This window comes from Leuciscus leuciscus (genome assembly GCF_965113295.1).
Source record: "Leuciscus leuciscus genome assembly, chromosome: 22".
NCBI lineage: Eukaryota > Metazoa > Chordata > Actinopteri > Cypriniformes > Leuciscidae > Leuciscus > Leuciscus leuciscus.
The window spans coordinates 10258472-10273859 of NC_138746.1; the positions used below are offsets into that span (position 1 = coordinate 10258472).

Genomic DNA, 15388 nt, shown 5'->3' on the forward strand with positions numbered 1-15388 from the left:
TCTAAGGTTTGCAGTAGTCAATTAACTGGTATTTGATTTTGCACCATTGTTGCTAGGAGGAGGCACCACAGATCACCGAGAGCACATGGTAGAAGGTATGCCAGAGGAAGACATTATCCAAACATGTCGGATAGTATTTATAGTCATTCTTAGTATTATTTTGATGTGATTCATTGGAATTTAATTAGTTAATGCACTCATAATTTGGAAGATTTATGTGTATGTGCATGACAAGAAGAAGAAGAAGTAGGCCTAGATGTATATGGTTTCATGGACTAGTATTTGCGAGTGTTGCCCATGTGTGTGAACATTGTCCAATAAGGTGGCAGAAAGTTATTTATATAGCTATTTATGAGTCTTCCTTAACTTGACTCACATACCAACCTGTTCACTGTGGTGCGAGGAGAGCTACATGTGCCAGAGGAGGCTCTGAAGGTAAAACAATCACTACATCTCTGAATCGTTTAACGTAGCTAACAATATGCTGGTTCATCAATTTATAAAGATGTTGGCACTTGTATTATCAGAATTGCATGTGCTTGTCTTATGTAATTTATTTATCTTCCTGAAGTAATATCTTATGACAGGTTTCTGGCTCTAACTGTGTGTTCTTCTCCCTCCATTCTGTCAGCATGAGAAGTTCACCAGCCAACTTCAACTGGGCAAGAAGCCCACCTGTGCAGAACCCTTAAAATCCCCCAAGTCTTCTCCAGACAAAGCCAAAGTGAAAAAACCTCCAGAGCCCATTGCTGAAACAGCAGGCAAACCTGCAGAGGCTAACAAAGGAGATGAAAAGATGCAAGGTAAAAACCACCTTCATGATGTCAGGATGTAAGCTATGGATAATTGTATTTGTATCTTTAAACTACTTTGTAGGTGATGCAAAACAATGATTCATCATTAAATAATGTGGCTCTTTAAATGAGTAATACTAGACTAGCCACTGCTGTACCCCATCTGACTGATCCATTGTCCCTTTCCTCCAGAGCAAGGTGATATAAATCAGCTCGGTCTGTTTTTATCTAGGAACTGGCTAGCAGCAGGTGTAAGTTACCTTCTGCCATCTCATCTCAGGTCAAGCAGGCCAGGGCAGGATTCAGAAAATCCATTAACTCTCCTCATACAGTTGCAACACAAACATTTGACAGTTGTGAAAGATAAAAACGTCCCTCTGGCTGTAAGATAATCGGGCCGATTTTTGGCCCAATTCTCCCCTTCCAACAATCCTTGGTAAAGTCCCAATTATCTTGATGGTTCTACAGATTATCTTATCAGATTTCCCTGTGGTGTGATGTGTGTTAAGAGTGACTAAATCTGCTTGGAAGAACATCAGGGCCGCAGTGATCTCAAATCGTAAATATCTAACATGTTGAATATTTACGAACATAAATCCTGTAGTGTGGAGGGAACCCTGAGGATAAACCTGGGTAGATTGTCATGTGGAACGAAATAATGCCAAATTAGAAAGCAAGCTGACGGAAGACAGAAGCGTAACATTACTTTTTTCCCCCAATTTTTCTGTAAAAAGCAGTCCAAACACTATTATCGCTATTTCTTCTTGCCCGCCCTCCAGCATGTTTTTTTACTCTAAAGTGACATTTGACCGCAAGAGATTTTTGCAAGATTTCTCGTATTCACAGTCGAGGCTCTGGTTGTTTGTGAATGGAATCTGTTAGTGTGTGGTGTGCTTTCTTGGTCACATCCTGGCACTTCACATATGATATGAACAAAACTGTTAAATCTATGGTTTTTTATCATCATGTTTGTGATCTCTCACATTTTAAAAATCTTTTAGTGTGGGCCAGCCTTAAAGAGAATATTGCATCTGTTTTTTTCCCCTGTAATGGAAAATTGAAAAAAACTTGTCACAAATGGAAAATTAAGGATGACATTGTCAACTCTTAATGGCTAGCACAGTTCCATTAATTTTCCATTGATGACCATTTGTGCTATGGGCATGTATGATAACTTCAAATCAAGCAGCTTGATGAGGAGAGGTGTTCTGTTCATTTTAATCACATATACTTATTCACAGAGTCATATCTAGGTTTAGCAAATTAGAGAGTATAATTGGGATGGGCTCTTTTGACTTTGAAACCACCTAGCAACATGATAAAAAAACACTGAGAACACCTCAGCAACCCCATAGCAACGTCTTGGTAACCACCCACAAAACTCTAGTATTGATGGTGGCGAGTTTAGCACGGTCTAACACCACTGATTTTTCTTTAAAGTATGTCAAAATGTATTATAAAATGGATAGTTCTGATCCTTGATTATGATTGGCTGAGCAGCATTCGAAGGTGTTGTAAAATACTCTATAAACACACATCTGTGACCTCATAAAATCAGTATTACTGCGCTGCTTCTCTGTGTGTTTCTTGACAACACATTGCTGAAGAAGTACATTGCTTGACCGAAGTATTATTTGTTATCAATAGATAATAAACTTTTTGTTGCTGTAGCGTCATGCCTAACAACGGCCCTTTTAAGCTGTTCTAAAATCACTGTAAACCACAGCTTCATGGGGTTTATTTGAGACTTTAACCCATCTAAACACACATGTAGTTTATGTGTTACCCTATGCAATTAGAACTGTGGTCCAGCCCTGTCGTGAAGTGCTGGGTATTTAATAATAGGGAAGGGAACAGCTCTACGCCCATGCCTGTTTTTCACCCATCAGTGTTTCAAGGGTGGGTAGCGTTTAACATGCACTCTTATCTCATTGCCACCTGGTTATTTCATCCTGCTAATTGTCAGGCTTGTCTAAAAGTCCCTTAGCCCCCGGCTGTTAAAGTTGCATGATCCATCTGTGAATAGCACATGACTGCAACACTAGGAATCATTGAATCAATATCACTGAATCAATTCACTTGAGTTAGGAGTGATCCTGTGCAAATGGAAAGTGTTCTGCCCTCCACAGATCAGAAACAGATTTATTTAGTTTCTACTCTATGAAATTAAGGTTCAGGTTTGTTAACTAATGTTTACAATTGAAAACTTACTGTAATGTGTTATTTTATTCATTCATTCAAGCATGGTGCGTTCAGTGACAAATGTAAACACGAACGCGAATGTATATGTAATACATGAGCATTGTGTATACTGTATGTATATTAATCTTTGTGTCCTCAAAGCAAAGCTAATATTTTCTTCTCTATAACAGGCGATATAGCTGCCTTGCACAGGGGAACCCCACTGTATGGACAGCCATCCTGGTGGGGCGATGGGGATGCAGATGATGAGAATTCCTTTAAACAAGAGAATAAAATATCTGGAAAGAAGCAGGAGAACAGCGGGACAGGTAAGACATCCCAGAATCCTTTTAAACACTCTCTGTTTGCTCAATATAATTTTAATTGGATTGTTTTACTAGAATAATTTGTATTTGATTTGGCATACTGTACAAATATCTAGTGTTTTTGTCTTCATTTGTTTTTTTCTCTCCATTTTTTTCCATACAATTATTTTTGTCATAATTTGTTTTCCATAAAAAAATATTTTATCAAATGAATTTTATGAAAAGAATTTACATTATTTTAAAAATAAGTCTCTTTTGCTTTCCAAGGCTGCATTTATTTAATAAAAATAAATGGAATAATTTATTCCTGTGATGGTAAAGCTGAATAATCAGCATCATTACTCCAGTCTTCAGTGTCACATGATTCTTCAGAAATCATTATAATATGCTGATTTGCTGCTCAAGTAACAATTCTTATTATTATCAAATATAGAAAGGACAAAAAACAATAATAGAATAATAATATATAGATAAATAAAATAAATCTTTTGTAACATTAATTTATAAATGCTACTGTCACTTTTAATCATTTTAAAGCCTCCTTACTGAATAAAAGTTTTAATTTCTTAAAAAAAAAAATCGTACTGACCGCAAACTTTTGAAAAGTAGTGTATCTTCACTTTAAGTTTGTATTAAGTACATTTATCTTGTTTTTAGGATATTTAGGTATTTTACTGGAAAATAAGAAAAAAAAAGTATTAACATCATGTCAATCATGACATATGTCTATATGTCCAGAATATTTCTGATTCATAAATGGCAGAAAATAAGTAATTTTTCCACAAACTGCTTAATTAGACAGCCACATGGAGATGTTCCCTAACACAGTTTGAGCAGATGTAGACCAAAGAGGACAGTTGTCTCATACAAAGGGTTTGTATTGTGTGCTGTTTAATCCAGGAAAAGAGCGTAAAATATACTGCTGATTGAAACTGGCATGTTGTAGTGTGCTTTGATCCAGGGGTCTGGAATCCCATTAACTTGCTCCGTATAGGAGTAATGGGATTGTAGATTACTGAGGCTTTATCACAGCAGGACATCATACGTTTGCTACCAACACTAAACCAGACAAGTGCACTCAATATACAGCAAGGAAAAACCTATTGTGCCCTTCATCATCACACCATTTTGGTTTATGTGAAGTCAGATCTAGATAATGTAATTCTAGCCCGGCTTTGTCCAGCATATAAACATGGCCTCAGCATTGTGCTCTTGCTCCATGGTAACAGGTGACATGTTTTATCCATCAAATATTCAATTAAGTATTTGGTCATATATACTTGAACAGAGAGTTTGCCCAATGTAACCCACTGTAGCTTGATCATAACTGCACATGGAAATGTACTGAATGAGTGCTACAGATTATGAACAAGATATAATAACAGTTATTTGACAAAGATAACCATAAACATGAGGTTTTTAGGTTTATTTTTTTATCATGTGTACTATTTTTATCGGTGACTAGAATAGACCAATCAAAGATCTTAAAGCACTCGTGCCCTTGAGCCCTCTTAATTTATTTAACTCAAAACAGCAACGTCTCTGTCCAAAGACACAAAATCTACTCCCAGAAGAAGCCTTGTTCCTTTATGAGGGAATGTTGGGTAAATATATCTCGAAGGGGTAGTGCTGGCACACTGAATGGCATTGTTTGACAAAACTTCGCAGTCTTGTTCAGGCAATGAAGATAGACTCAGGTTCAGGAGACGGCAGAGTTGGCAAAGGTTCCAAATGAATCAGCCTTATTTGTTTCAGACTTGATAAACCTCAGTGCTGCCACACACACAGAGAGAGAGAGAGAGAGAAAATCATTCATGCAACAGTCCACCACATCAAAGTTCCAACACCTCCCAGGACTATTTTAGGCGGCAGTCAAGGCTGGTTTTTCGAAGGCAGGGACTCACAGGCCAGCGTAGGAAAGGAAGAGGAAGAGAATGTAAAGGGAACCGTCTCCCTTAAGAAGTGAATAGGTTCATTTGTAGACCGGCCCAGCCCCCTCCATCTCCATTGTCACGGAGGCGTGTTTGCTTTCTCTTCTGTGACACCAGCGCCGTTCATCACAGAGGCAGCCACACATGCTAGATTTGTAAGTATTTTGAGTATTTGAGTTGTTTTACTTTATCAAACATAGTTAATTGAATGTTAACTTGCTAGAAAACATGTATAAGACCTTGTGGTTGATTAGATTTTTCTTTGGTTTCTTTGGTTATACTAAGCAGATTCACAGTAGTTAAGTAAAGTTGAATTCTATAGGTTAGTGCTTTTCTGTTGACTGTGTAGTTGTATTTTCTAGTTTACCAGAGACTTAGTTAAGCTAAAGGGAGGATAAAAAGTAGCATTTTTGCTTTGGTTTAGAAGAGGAAGTGCAGAGTATTTTTAAAAATAGGAAGTTTCAGCTGCACTCTGATTGGTCAGAGGATTAACTAGACATACATTTAGGAGTGTAATTTTGGAAATTTAAGTGGAACTTATTCAGATGCATTACTGTGCCTGTAAATTTTCTAAAGTACTAATATTTCTTTAAATTGAACTTTGAAATCACACCTCATAGTTTAAATGGAGAATCTAAACCAGTGGTTTCAAAACCTTATTTTTTAGGTTCCTTACACACCCTCTCTACCTACATTACAGGATGTCTACATTAGAGTTGTGTTTTTTTTTAGACGCCATGTCAAGTTAAAAGTAGTTCAGCTCTGAACAGTTGTTTTGCTCCATTCTGTTGTGTTGCACCTAGTTAGTTTTGAACACAAGAACACATCCTGTGTGAATGACCCTTATGAAAATGTTGAAATCCCATCTTGGATTGTTTGTTTGGTCTTAATGTAGACAAAAGCTCTAAATCCTGCTTTACACAAATAGATACAGGCAGACTTTACTTGCAAATGTAGGGCGTTCAGTCAGAAATTAATACTTTTATTCAGCAAAGATGCATTCAAATAATAAATGCTGTTCTTTTGAACTTCCTATTCATCGAAGAATCTTGAAAAAAAAAATAGTAAGCACTATTAATATTAAACGGTCTTCAACATTGATAATAATAAGAAATGTTTCTTTCGCTGCAAATCAGCATATTAGGAATGCAATGCCAATGGCTGCTGAAAATTCAGCTTTTCCATTACAGGAATAAATTAGGCTACATTTTAAAATAGAAAATATTTATTTAAAATTTTTATAATATTTCACAATATTACTGTTTTTACTGTATTTTTGATCAAATAAACAAAAGAAATCTTACAGACCTCAAACCTTTGAATGGTTTTATACAGTTAATATTTTTTACATTTTAATATTTTAACCACAAGCTTAATATTTAATACTGTGTGTGTGTGTGTGTGTGTGTGTGTGTGTGTGTGTGTGTGTGTGTGTGTGTGTGTGTGTGTGTGTGTGTGTGTGTGTGTGTGTGTGTGTGTGTGTGTGTGTGTGTGTGTGTGTGTGTGTGTGTGTGTGTGTGTGTGTGTATATATATATATATATATATATATATATATATGACTAAAGCACAGCTCAAAAATAAAAACAGTTAAAAAATTTGCCATAAATAAGATACAGTTCATAGAAATCTCCGTCTCTGGCGACCTTAGGTTTGAGAACCTCTGATCTATATATCAGACACAGTGTCATTTTTTTTTTCTTAAGCCAGCTAATGGAATGAAAATCGGTAAAATGGTGTAGCATTTGTCAGACTGTTTGTCACTTCCAGAATTTAGCACCATGTCTAGGGCGTCAGAGCATCTGTCCTCAGCCAATTATGTTGTTATAGTGCCATTAGCCGTCCCATTAATTCTTGTCATGTGACAGACATTAAACAGTGGCTTTGTCCTGACAGTGATTCAAATCCACAGTCTTGACATTTATAGCTAGATGATCAGATTTTGTTCGCTTTGAGGCTGTGACCCTGAACTCATAGATGATGCTTATTTTTCTTCTCTCTTTTTTCTGTGGCCCCACAGAGTGCAAAGAGACCAAGCGGGGTGATAAATCAAAGGAAAATGGTCTGGGGCCTGTAGGCGCTGAGCCCAGCTACTTTGAGATTCCCAACAAGGAGGGACAAATGGCACAGAACAGCATCCATGAGATCCCAACAAAGGACACTGAGGGCGCTGGGGCTGCAAAATCAGACACTGGCAATGCCTCCGCACAGGCCAACACCTCATTCACCATTGAGTTTGATGATACTTCCCCAGGGAAGGTCACCATTAAAGATCATGTGTCTCGTCTACGACCTAAAAAATCCCCTCACGTTGGCGGTAAAGACCTCAGCACCCTACAGGCAGCCATCATGGCCTCTGAGAGCAAGGTGGCTGACTGGCTTGCCCAGAATGACCCTCCTCTAGTGAGGCGTGAGTCCACAGAAGAGGACAGTAAGAGCATCAAGAGTGATGTGCCTGTTCACTTCAAGAGGCTTAAAGGTATGCCATTACACATATATTTATTCATTTAGCAGATGCCTTAATCAAAGCACCTTATTAAAGTGCCCCTGTTATGCTATATTAAAGGTTCCTCATTTTGTTTTAGAGGTCTCCTACAATAGGTTTACATGCATCAAAGGTCAAAAACACGTTAATTTTCTCATAATATACATTGCACATCACTTAATTTCTCAATCTGAAAACGTTTAGTTCAAAGATTCAGTCTCTCTAATCCCTAATCTCCTTTCCGTGAGCCTACTCTGCACTGATTGGTCAAACAGCCCAGCTTGTTGTGATTGGTCTACTTGCAGCGCGTGGTTGGAAACGTAACGCCTAATACCATATCTGAATTTCAGTTCCGGCGGCTTCCTCAGAGCTTGATACAGTGATGTCTTCTCAACATGTCGACCTCACAAACCAAACTCTTCCAGGCCTCGGCCACAACTGCAGTGTTTGAGGGCGGATCAAAGTAGACGTTGTTTGCGGGCAGCCAATTAAGACCAAAGGCTGGAATTATGCAAATTGTATACATTGTTACATAGGTGTGTAACAGGAAGTGAGACTTGAATAGAGTGGTGCAGGTATGACATCACTTTGTTGGCCAAAACGCAGAAGCGAGTTAGCATTTTAGCACTTCCGGTTCCATAGTCCCGAAGTCAACGGTTTTTTTTGAATGGGGTTTTGGTTAAATTGCTGAAATAAGGTCTGTGGTGAACACAAGCTCAAGACACATTCACGATTTGTTCTACGACATAAAATATATCAGTATTACCCTATTCGTGATTTTTTTTAATCTGTTGCGTGTCTTGAAAAAGGCGGTTGCTAACAAGTGGCTAATTGGGACTACAGAGGCTGTCGAGGAGATTAAACGTCATCACGCCGAACAGGTAACTCGCTTTTACAGCCTTGTTTTGCTTATAATTCTGCTCTTATAAACTATTCTAACTCAAACGTTCTGGAAAAATTTTTTTAGATACAAACTGAAAGAGTTGTTGGAAGCTTAGTGGTGGTGACATTGAATTCGTGGGACCGTGGTGTAGTCCGTTTATAGCCTACCTTTAGCTTTTTACTTCTGGCGACTGCATTTAGGCTTCAAAATTCATAAAAGTTGTGTTCATCTGTGATGATTATCTTGATGGACAAAACGTGCAAGTATCATAAACTTTTGTTGATCACAGAGCTTGTTTTTAACAATATCCCAAAAGCCTTTGGGAAAATCCCATTGGATTTTTTTGTTGTTGAGATAACCAGTGTGTTGCTGACTGCCGGTTGGCCTTCAAAGTGATGTCATACCTGCACCACTCTATTGCTGACAACTTGTTTCAGCAGTTCAGAATCGATTATTTCTTTGAGACAATATTTTTTATTTGTCATGCACTTTGGTATTTAAACCTTTTACATTCACAAACAGCTATATTACACGCTGCATGAAAGGTAATATTCGAAAAAGCAAAATAGGAGCACTTTAAATGTGAATAATGCAAGCAGAAGCAATAAACCCAAGGGAGAAAACAATACATGTAGCGCTACCATAGACAAATTCCAGAGTAGTTCATCTTTAGAACAGAAAAGTGCAGAAAAGTTTGTTAGTGTTTCAATGGAACAGTGTGCCTAAAAATGAAAAACTCTGTAAATATTTTCTTGCTCTTCTGTCATTTCAAATCAATATTTTTTCTGTGGAACATAAAAGTAAATGAAACATTATGAAGCAGTTCATAGTGACCAGGGACCAAAATGAAGGAGCAAGAAAACATAAATAACCACCATTTAAATATGCAATCAGTCTTCTGAAGGTCTCCGATTGCATTATATGATGACCAGTCCAAAATTTAAGACATAAATTCATTATTAACATGCCTAAGACTTTTGCACAGTACTGTGTCCAGAACGAAAGAATGTGTTTGGCCTCCATGACACCATTTTGTCTGAAGGGTTAGACACAAGCCATTCTCTGTGAAATATAACTTGTGTCTATTTACCTTGAAATGTAGAGTAAAACTGTGTTAAGAACTACTTTTATGGTGCTTTTTTTTTTTTTTTGTCAAGAGCTGCGAAAGAAAATCTTCCAAAATGTTAACGTTTGTGTTCCACAGAAAAAAAAAAAACATATGAGGGTGGGTAGGAAATTTCCTCGTGAATTTAATGTCTCAAAGCCATAAGGGAGATTTTAATAGTCAGTTCATAATGAATGTACTCAGAAGAGATGAGTATATGACAGAGGAAGTATAGTGCCTTATTTTTGGAGCCCTGAAGGGGAAAAAATAGCTTTGACTTTTCTGTCAGCTTGAAGCTTCCTGAGAGAATGCCTGTTTTCTTCACTCTGTTTCAAAAATGTATATGAGCAGTGATGTGGAGTCATGCATTGATTTTTATTTATTTTTTTTTTGAACATTTTAATGCAATTAAATCACGCGAGGCATAACCTCTGAAATCTTATGGCCTTCCACTCCTTTTCATCAGCTGTACTGCAGACTTTCAAAAAATTTCTGAATTTCTCAAGGCTATTAAAGGGATGCAGCAATGATGACATCAGCAGATTCATGTACTGAACTCTCCAGCCGGTAGACAGGTCGTGTAGCGTCAGCTGCATTTCCCATTCCAGAGGATTATCTGCCACCTAGCACTTTTAAAACCCTTTTTTCCCTTGCACCCACTGACAGAGCTTAGCAAAGATTGCGGTTAACGCTCGACTTTCTCCTTTAACTCTCCTTAGGGAGCCATTTTTCTAGCCGTAGCAGAACTGCATAGTTTTACGTTCTATTGATCAGTCTGTGTGGTGATTTAGCTAGGCTTTGAGATCTACATTTATACAAGACCTGATTTTAAAAAAACATCTCCTCCTATGGGATGCTTCCCTTCGGTAGGACTTTTCTTTGTGAAAGCTTCAGCATGTCGCTTCGGGACAGGAAAGCCCGCTCAGCTCGCCATCGCTTGATTCTGTAATGAATGGGTGGTAATTTATGAGAAGCGTGTGCTTTGCAGCCAAAGGAGTGCGTATAAATTTGAGAGCGTATGAATCCACGTGTGAGCTCTAAGCAGGACTGATAATTGGGGAAGGATGGTGGACTATGCGGTCTATCCAGTCTCAGGCGTGGTTCTTTTAGTGCTTGTGTTTGCGGTTGTCTTTTGGAAGCTGCATTGGTGCTGTTTGTTTTGTTGGGTGCGATCTGAGAACTGGTGAGTTCAATTGTTCTTTCGATTGTCCACCGGTGAGTTAGATATTTGTTTTGATCATTTTAGGGATTTGTTTCCTGTTTGAGGTGGGAAAATAGTGTAATGGAATTTGGAGAACTGGAGAATTTTTTTTTTTTTTATTCATGTAAAATATGACATAAATATTCAAATTCATGATCTCAGCAGAGTTGATGTAGTTTTTCATTTAGTATTTTGGTTTTCAATTTCAGTTTATTTTTAGTTAGTTTTAATGGTGCTAAAAAAAAACTGTGTTTTCAGTATAGTTTTCCATTGCACCATACTCAGTTATACATTTTATTTAAGTGTGTATGTTATTTATTGTTTGAGGACATTTGGAGAACTAATTGTCTTAGTTTTCTTTGTAACTTTGAGCTGCACATTATTTGTTGCAACCACTTTGCTGCACTCTATTTTATTATTGTGGTGTCATTGATTTCAGATTTACCTACCCTTAAAAATCATTTGCAAAAAGCAAACTATGGTTGGTTGGTTGTTTTACATATTGATCAGATGCCCCGTCCTGTCTTATTGGGCAGAATAGACACAGTCTGAAGTCAGGCTTGAGAGGTCAATTAAAAACAGACCATACCATTATTTTTAATTTTTATCCGTAAGTCTAAGTTTTCGTTAGTATTGTTTTATGTTGTTTTGTTTTGTTTTCATCTTCATAATAGTTTGTTAATAATAAAGTTGGATGGATCTCAAATGATTACGTAGATACTGTTTGAATTTGTAGTCCGTTTTGTAGTATGTTAGATTTGTTTGATGATTGAAGATTGATGTCTCCTATGTTCACCAAGGCTCCATTTATTTGAACAATATAACAGTAATATTGCGAAATATTACAATTTAAAGTAACTGTTTTCTATTTGAATATATTTTAAAATCGAACTTATTCCTGTGATCAAAGCCGAATGTTCACATGATCCTTCAGAAGTCATTCTAATATGATGATTTAGTGCTCAATAAACATTTCTTATTAATAGCAATGTTAAAAAAAATCAGTTTGGCTGCTTCCATGATACAAATTTTCAGGATTCTTTGATGAATAAAAAGTTCAAAAGACCAGCATTTATTTTGTAACTTTAGATAATGTTTTACTGTCACTTTTATCTATATAATGTGTCTTTGCTGAATAAAAGTAATCATTTATTTTGAAAAACAAATCTTACTGACCCCAAACTTTTGAACGGTAGTGTACAGAGCTTGACTTAGAGACAGTGAAACAATAATACAGGTGAATTCCTGTATTTGTATAATTTAATACACATGTTTGTTTTGGTGTTATCGTGTTATAGTTGGAGTAAATGCAGTCTGACTCATAGAGGGCTGGTGGGGCCAGCTCTCCTCGTTCAAAGAACATGCTGTGCAACACAGAAGAGCTGCTTTGTTTCACGCTCTGTGCGTGAAAGGCCACTATCGGAGTGGTGTAGTTGTTTCTCCCAGTCTCTCAGAGCAGAGGCTGTCACTTCTGACTGCATGCTGCTTCCTCAGCCGACGAAGCTGAAGAATAGACGACCCCCTCCTCCACCTCTTATTTCCTCGCCTTTTCTTCCCTGTGCTCTCGCTGAGAGTAGGGCTTAGTTGGCATCCAGAGACTTGCAGTCCAGCTTTAACGCCCATCACAGCCTCAGGGTGGAAGCGTATGGGGGGGTTTGTGTTAGCTCTGGTTAGGTTTAAGTCTGAAGTTGTGCGCTTGGTTGAAAGCACTGCCCTGTTCTGTGTCCGGATTTGCCGTAACCCCTCAAAACGGTCTTCTGTTACAGGCAGTAAACACGAGGATGGCACGCAGAGCGATTCCGAGAACGGCCTGGGATTGCGCTTTGGCAGCAAACGCCACGCCGCACTGGAGGAGCGTCTGAGAGCTGCAGGAGTTGGTCGGGTCAGAACAGAGGGGTTGTCTTCTGTGAGCCGCACGGCCTTCATGATTGAGTTCTACGACGAGGATAACCCTCGCAAAAGGCGCTCCTACTCGTTTTCGCAGACCGCACCGCTGCTCGGAGGAGTGGCAGGGGAGGGGCTTTGCCCTACGCCGCCCTCACGTCCTAAGGTCGTCGCCACAGCAGCAGCGGACGGCAGCAAGGGCATGTCATCGTCTCTGGCGGCGGTCGCCCCCACGGCTGCTCGACTCCTGCTCAAGCAGAAATCGGAGGAGCCCAAGGTGGCGCAGATCCCTGCTGCTATTGGTCAACCCAGTCCCACAGATGAGGCTCAGAAACAAGACGACGAACAGAGTGACAAGGGCACGTACACCATTGAACTGGATAAAAGCAACCCTGAAGAAGAGGAAGCAAGGCGAATGATCGATAAGGTATGACAACTTCATTTTTAACCCTAACCCTAAAGATTGTCTGACACAAAATCATATTGATGTGATTTCATCTGTTAAACACTTAAGCATTTATCCTTCTACAGAATGGTGGAGTTTCCCTGTCATTAAACCTCATCATTATTCACAAGACTCATGTTAACAAGACACTTCCCATTTGTGAGAAATAGAGGAAATTACAAAAAAATGGATAGCTATATGGAAAGCAGAAGTTTAATACTTAGGGTTAAAGGTCAGAAGTTTCGGAATATCAGTTGATATACAATATTATAACAGCTGTAATGATTTCCAACATGCTTTTCTGAGTGCATTGTGAAGGTTGTGTTTATCCTGGAAATCTGTTTCTGAACATCAAGCAGTTTGAGTGCATCTTGCTGTGAGGCTCTGTTTAATGGCTTTATAATGGCTCTCATGTGGCCAACCAATCAACTCCTCCATTATTCACTTTAACTTCAGGGAGTTTTAAAGCCTTGCCTTTTAATGCATGTCTGGGTGCTATTACTTATGGATTGTTTATGAATGTTCATGTATTTCATTATAAAATAACATGGAAAGCATAAGAATACTGCGCAGTTTGTGGTTTTCAGCTATAAATGATGGATGCGTAAAAAATTCTTAACATTGTTCAGCCTCCTGATGATTTTCAGGATACATCTCGTCATTTACACCATCGTTCAAAAGTTTGTGGTCGTTAAGATTCTGTAAATTTTTTGAAAGAAGTCTCATATGCTCACCAATGCTCCTTTATTTGATCAAAAATACAGTAAAAACAGTAATATTGTGAAATATTATTGTTACAATTTAAAATAACTTTTAATATGTTTTAAAATGTAGTTTATTCCTGTGAATTTTCAGCATCATTACGCCAGTCTTCAGTGTAACATGATCCTTCAGAAATCATTCTATGCCAATTTGATGCTGAAGATGATAATGTTGAAACCAGTTGTGCTGCTTAATATTTTTGTGTGATACATTTTCATTTTCAAGATTCTTTGATCCATAGGAAGTTATTTATATTTTATTAATATTTTGCAACGTTATAAATGTCTTTACCGTGACTTTTGATCAATTAAATGTGTCCTTGCTGAATAAAAAATTTAAAATCTTACTGACCCCAAACTTTGGTAGTGTAAGTCTTTAGGAAAATGTTAAAATGAAGATTCAACCAAATTAAAAGCAGATTAAATTCCTCCCAATATTGCTTAATTTTATATTGGCATCAGAATAATTAAAAATATATGGTGAAGATTCAATATATCATCCAAGTAAATGGTTGGATGGATAGACAGAGATATTCGTTTTAAACGGAGTGACTGTCAATAAAGATGACGTAATAAGTTTACTTTTAAACATCCTGTGTTGTAAAGGTGTCTCTATTGAAATGACATACTTCCTGTTCGTTCCTTCCTGAGATGTTGTTCTGGCTATGTTGCTATGGAGTCTGTGCAGCTGTGTTTATTTGACCTCTTTTCGCCACATAGGTGCTGCCATCGTGTCTCAGCTCGCTGATTCTCCTAAATGTGTTTTTGTGTTTGTCATGTGTAGGTGTTTGGGGTGGAGAACTCTCAGGATCCTGGTTGTCCTGAGCAACGGGAAGCAGGTGGAAAAGTGAAGGAAGGCAAGAAGCTCAGTTCCACTGTGTCTGAGGTAAAGGCTGAACATATGTCTGCACCCTAAGTCAAGTTGTCATTTGTATAATCTTTTAGATTAAAGCATGAGCTATTCTGTATGACAAAGTACCGTGTATTTTATCCTTCATTATCTCATTATGCGTTTATGTAATTTACAGACATGATATGTTTTCATAATTTGGAGCATAATGTTTGTGCTGATGTCAAACATCAAACAGCACATGTAACAGAAACCAGGTTGTTTCTGATGTCAATGTTTGTTTTGGACTACGACTACACCAGTTGAAATTGCGTTTCACATTCTAGTTTGAATGATACGGTTTGATGTTACTTGGACTGGCTTTCAGGAATACTGACACAGTTCTTTGTCAGTCACTCCCTCCACTGACCACTTCCTTGTTAGGCAGAAAACTGGCCACTTGCTCACTGACCCAGTTCAGGAATGAGAAGTAGTAGTCTGCTGCCTTAAGGCAACATTCACACACACACACACACACACACACACACACACACACACACACAC

General features: G+C 38.0%; 1 protein-coding gene across 7 annotated transcripts in view; it reads left to right on the forward strand.

Moving 5' to 3' along the window:
* cep170aa (centrosomal protein 170Aa) overlaps nucleotides 1-15388 on the forward strand; it is a 46183-nt gene that overhangs the window by 16565 nt on the left and 14230 nt on the right. For all 7 annotated transcript variants that reach the window (XM_082154228.1, XM_082154229.1, XM_082154230.1 and 4 more), the window contains 6 exons: nucleotides 377-435; nucleotides 632-803; nucleotides 3167-3304; nucleotides 7252-7710; nucleotides 12672-13216; nucleotides 14780-14881. In XM_082154228.1, the coding sequence (XP_082010354.1) occupies nucleotides 377-435; nucleotides 632-803; nucleotides 3167-3304; nucleotides 7252-7710; nucleotides 12672-13216; nucleotides 14780-14881 (1475 nt within the window). The remainder of the gene's footprint in view (nucleotides 1-376; nucleotides 436-631; nucleotides 804-3166; nucleotides 3305-7251; nucleotides 7711-12671; nucleotides 13217-14779; nucleotides 14882-15388) is intronic.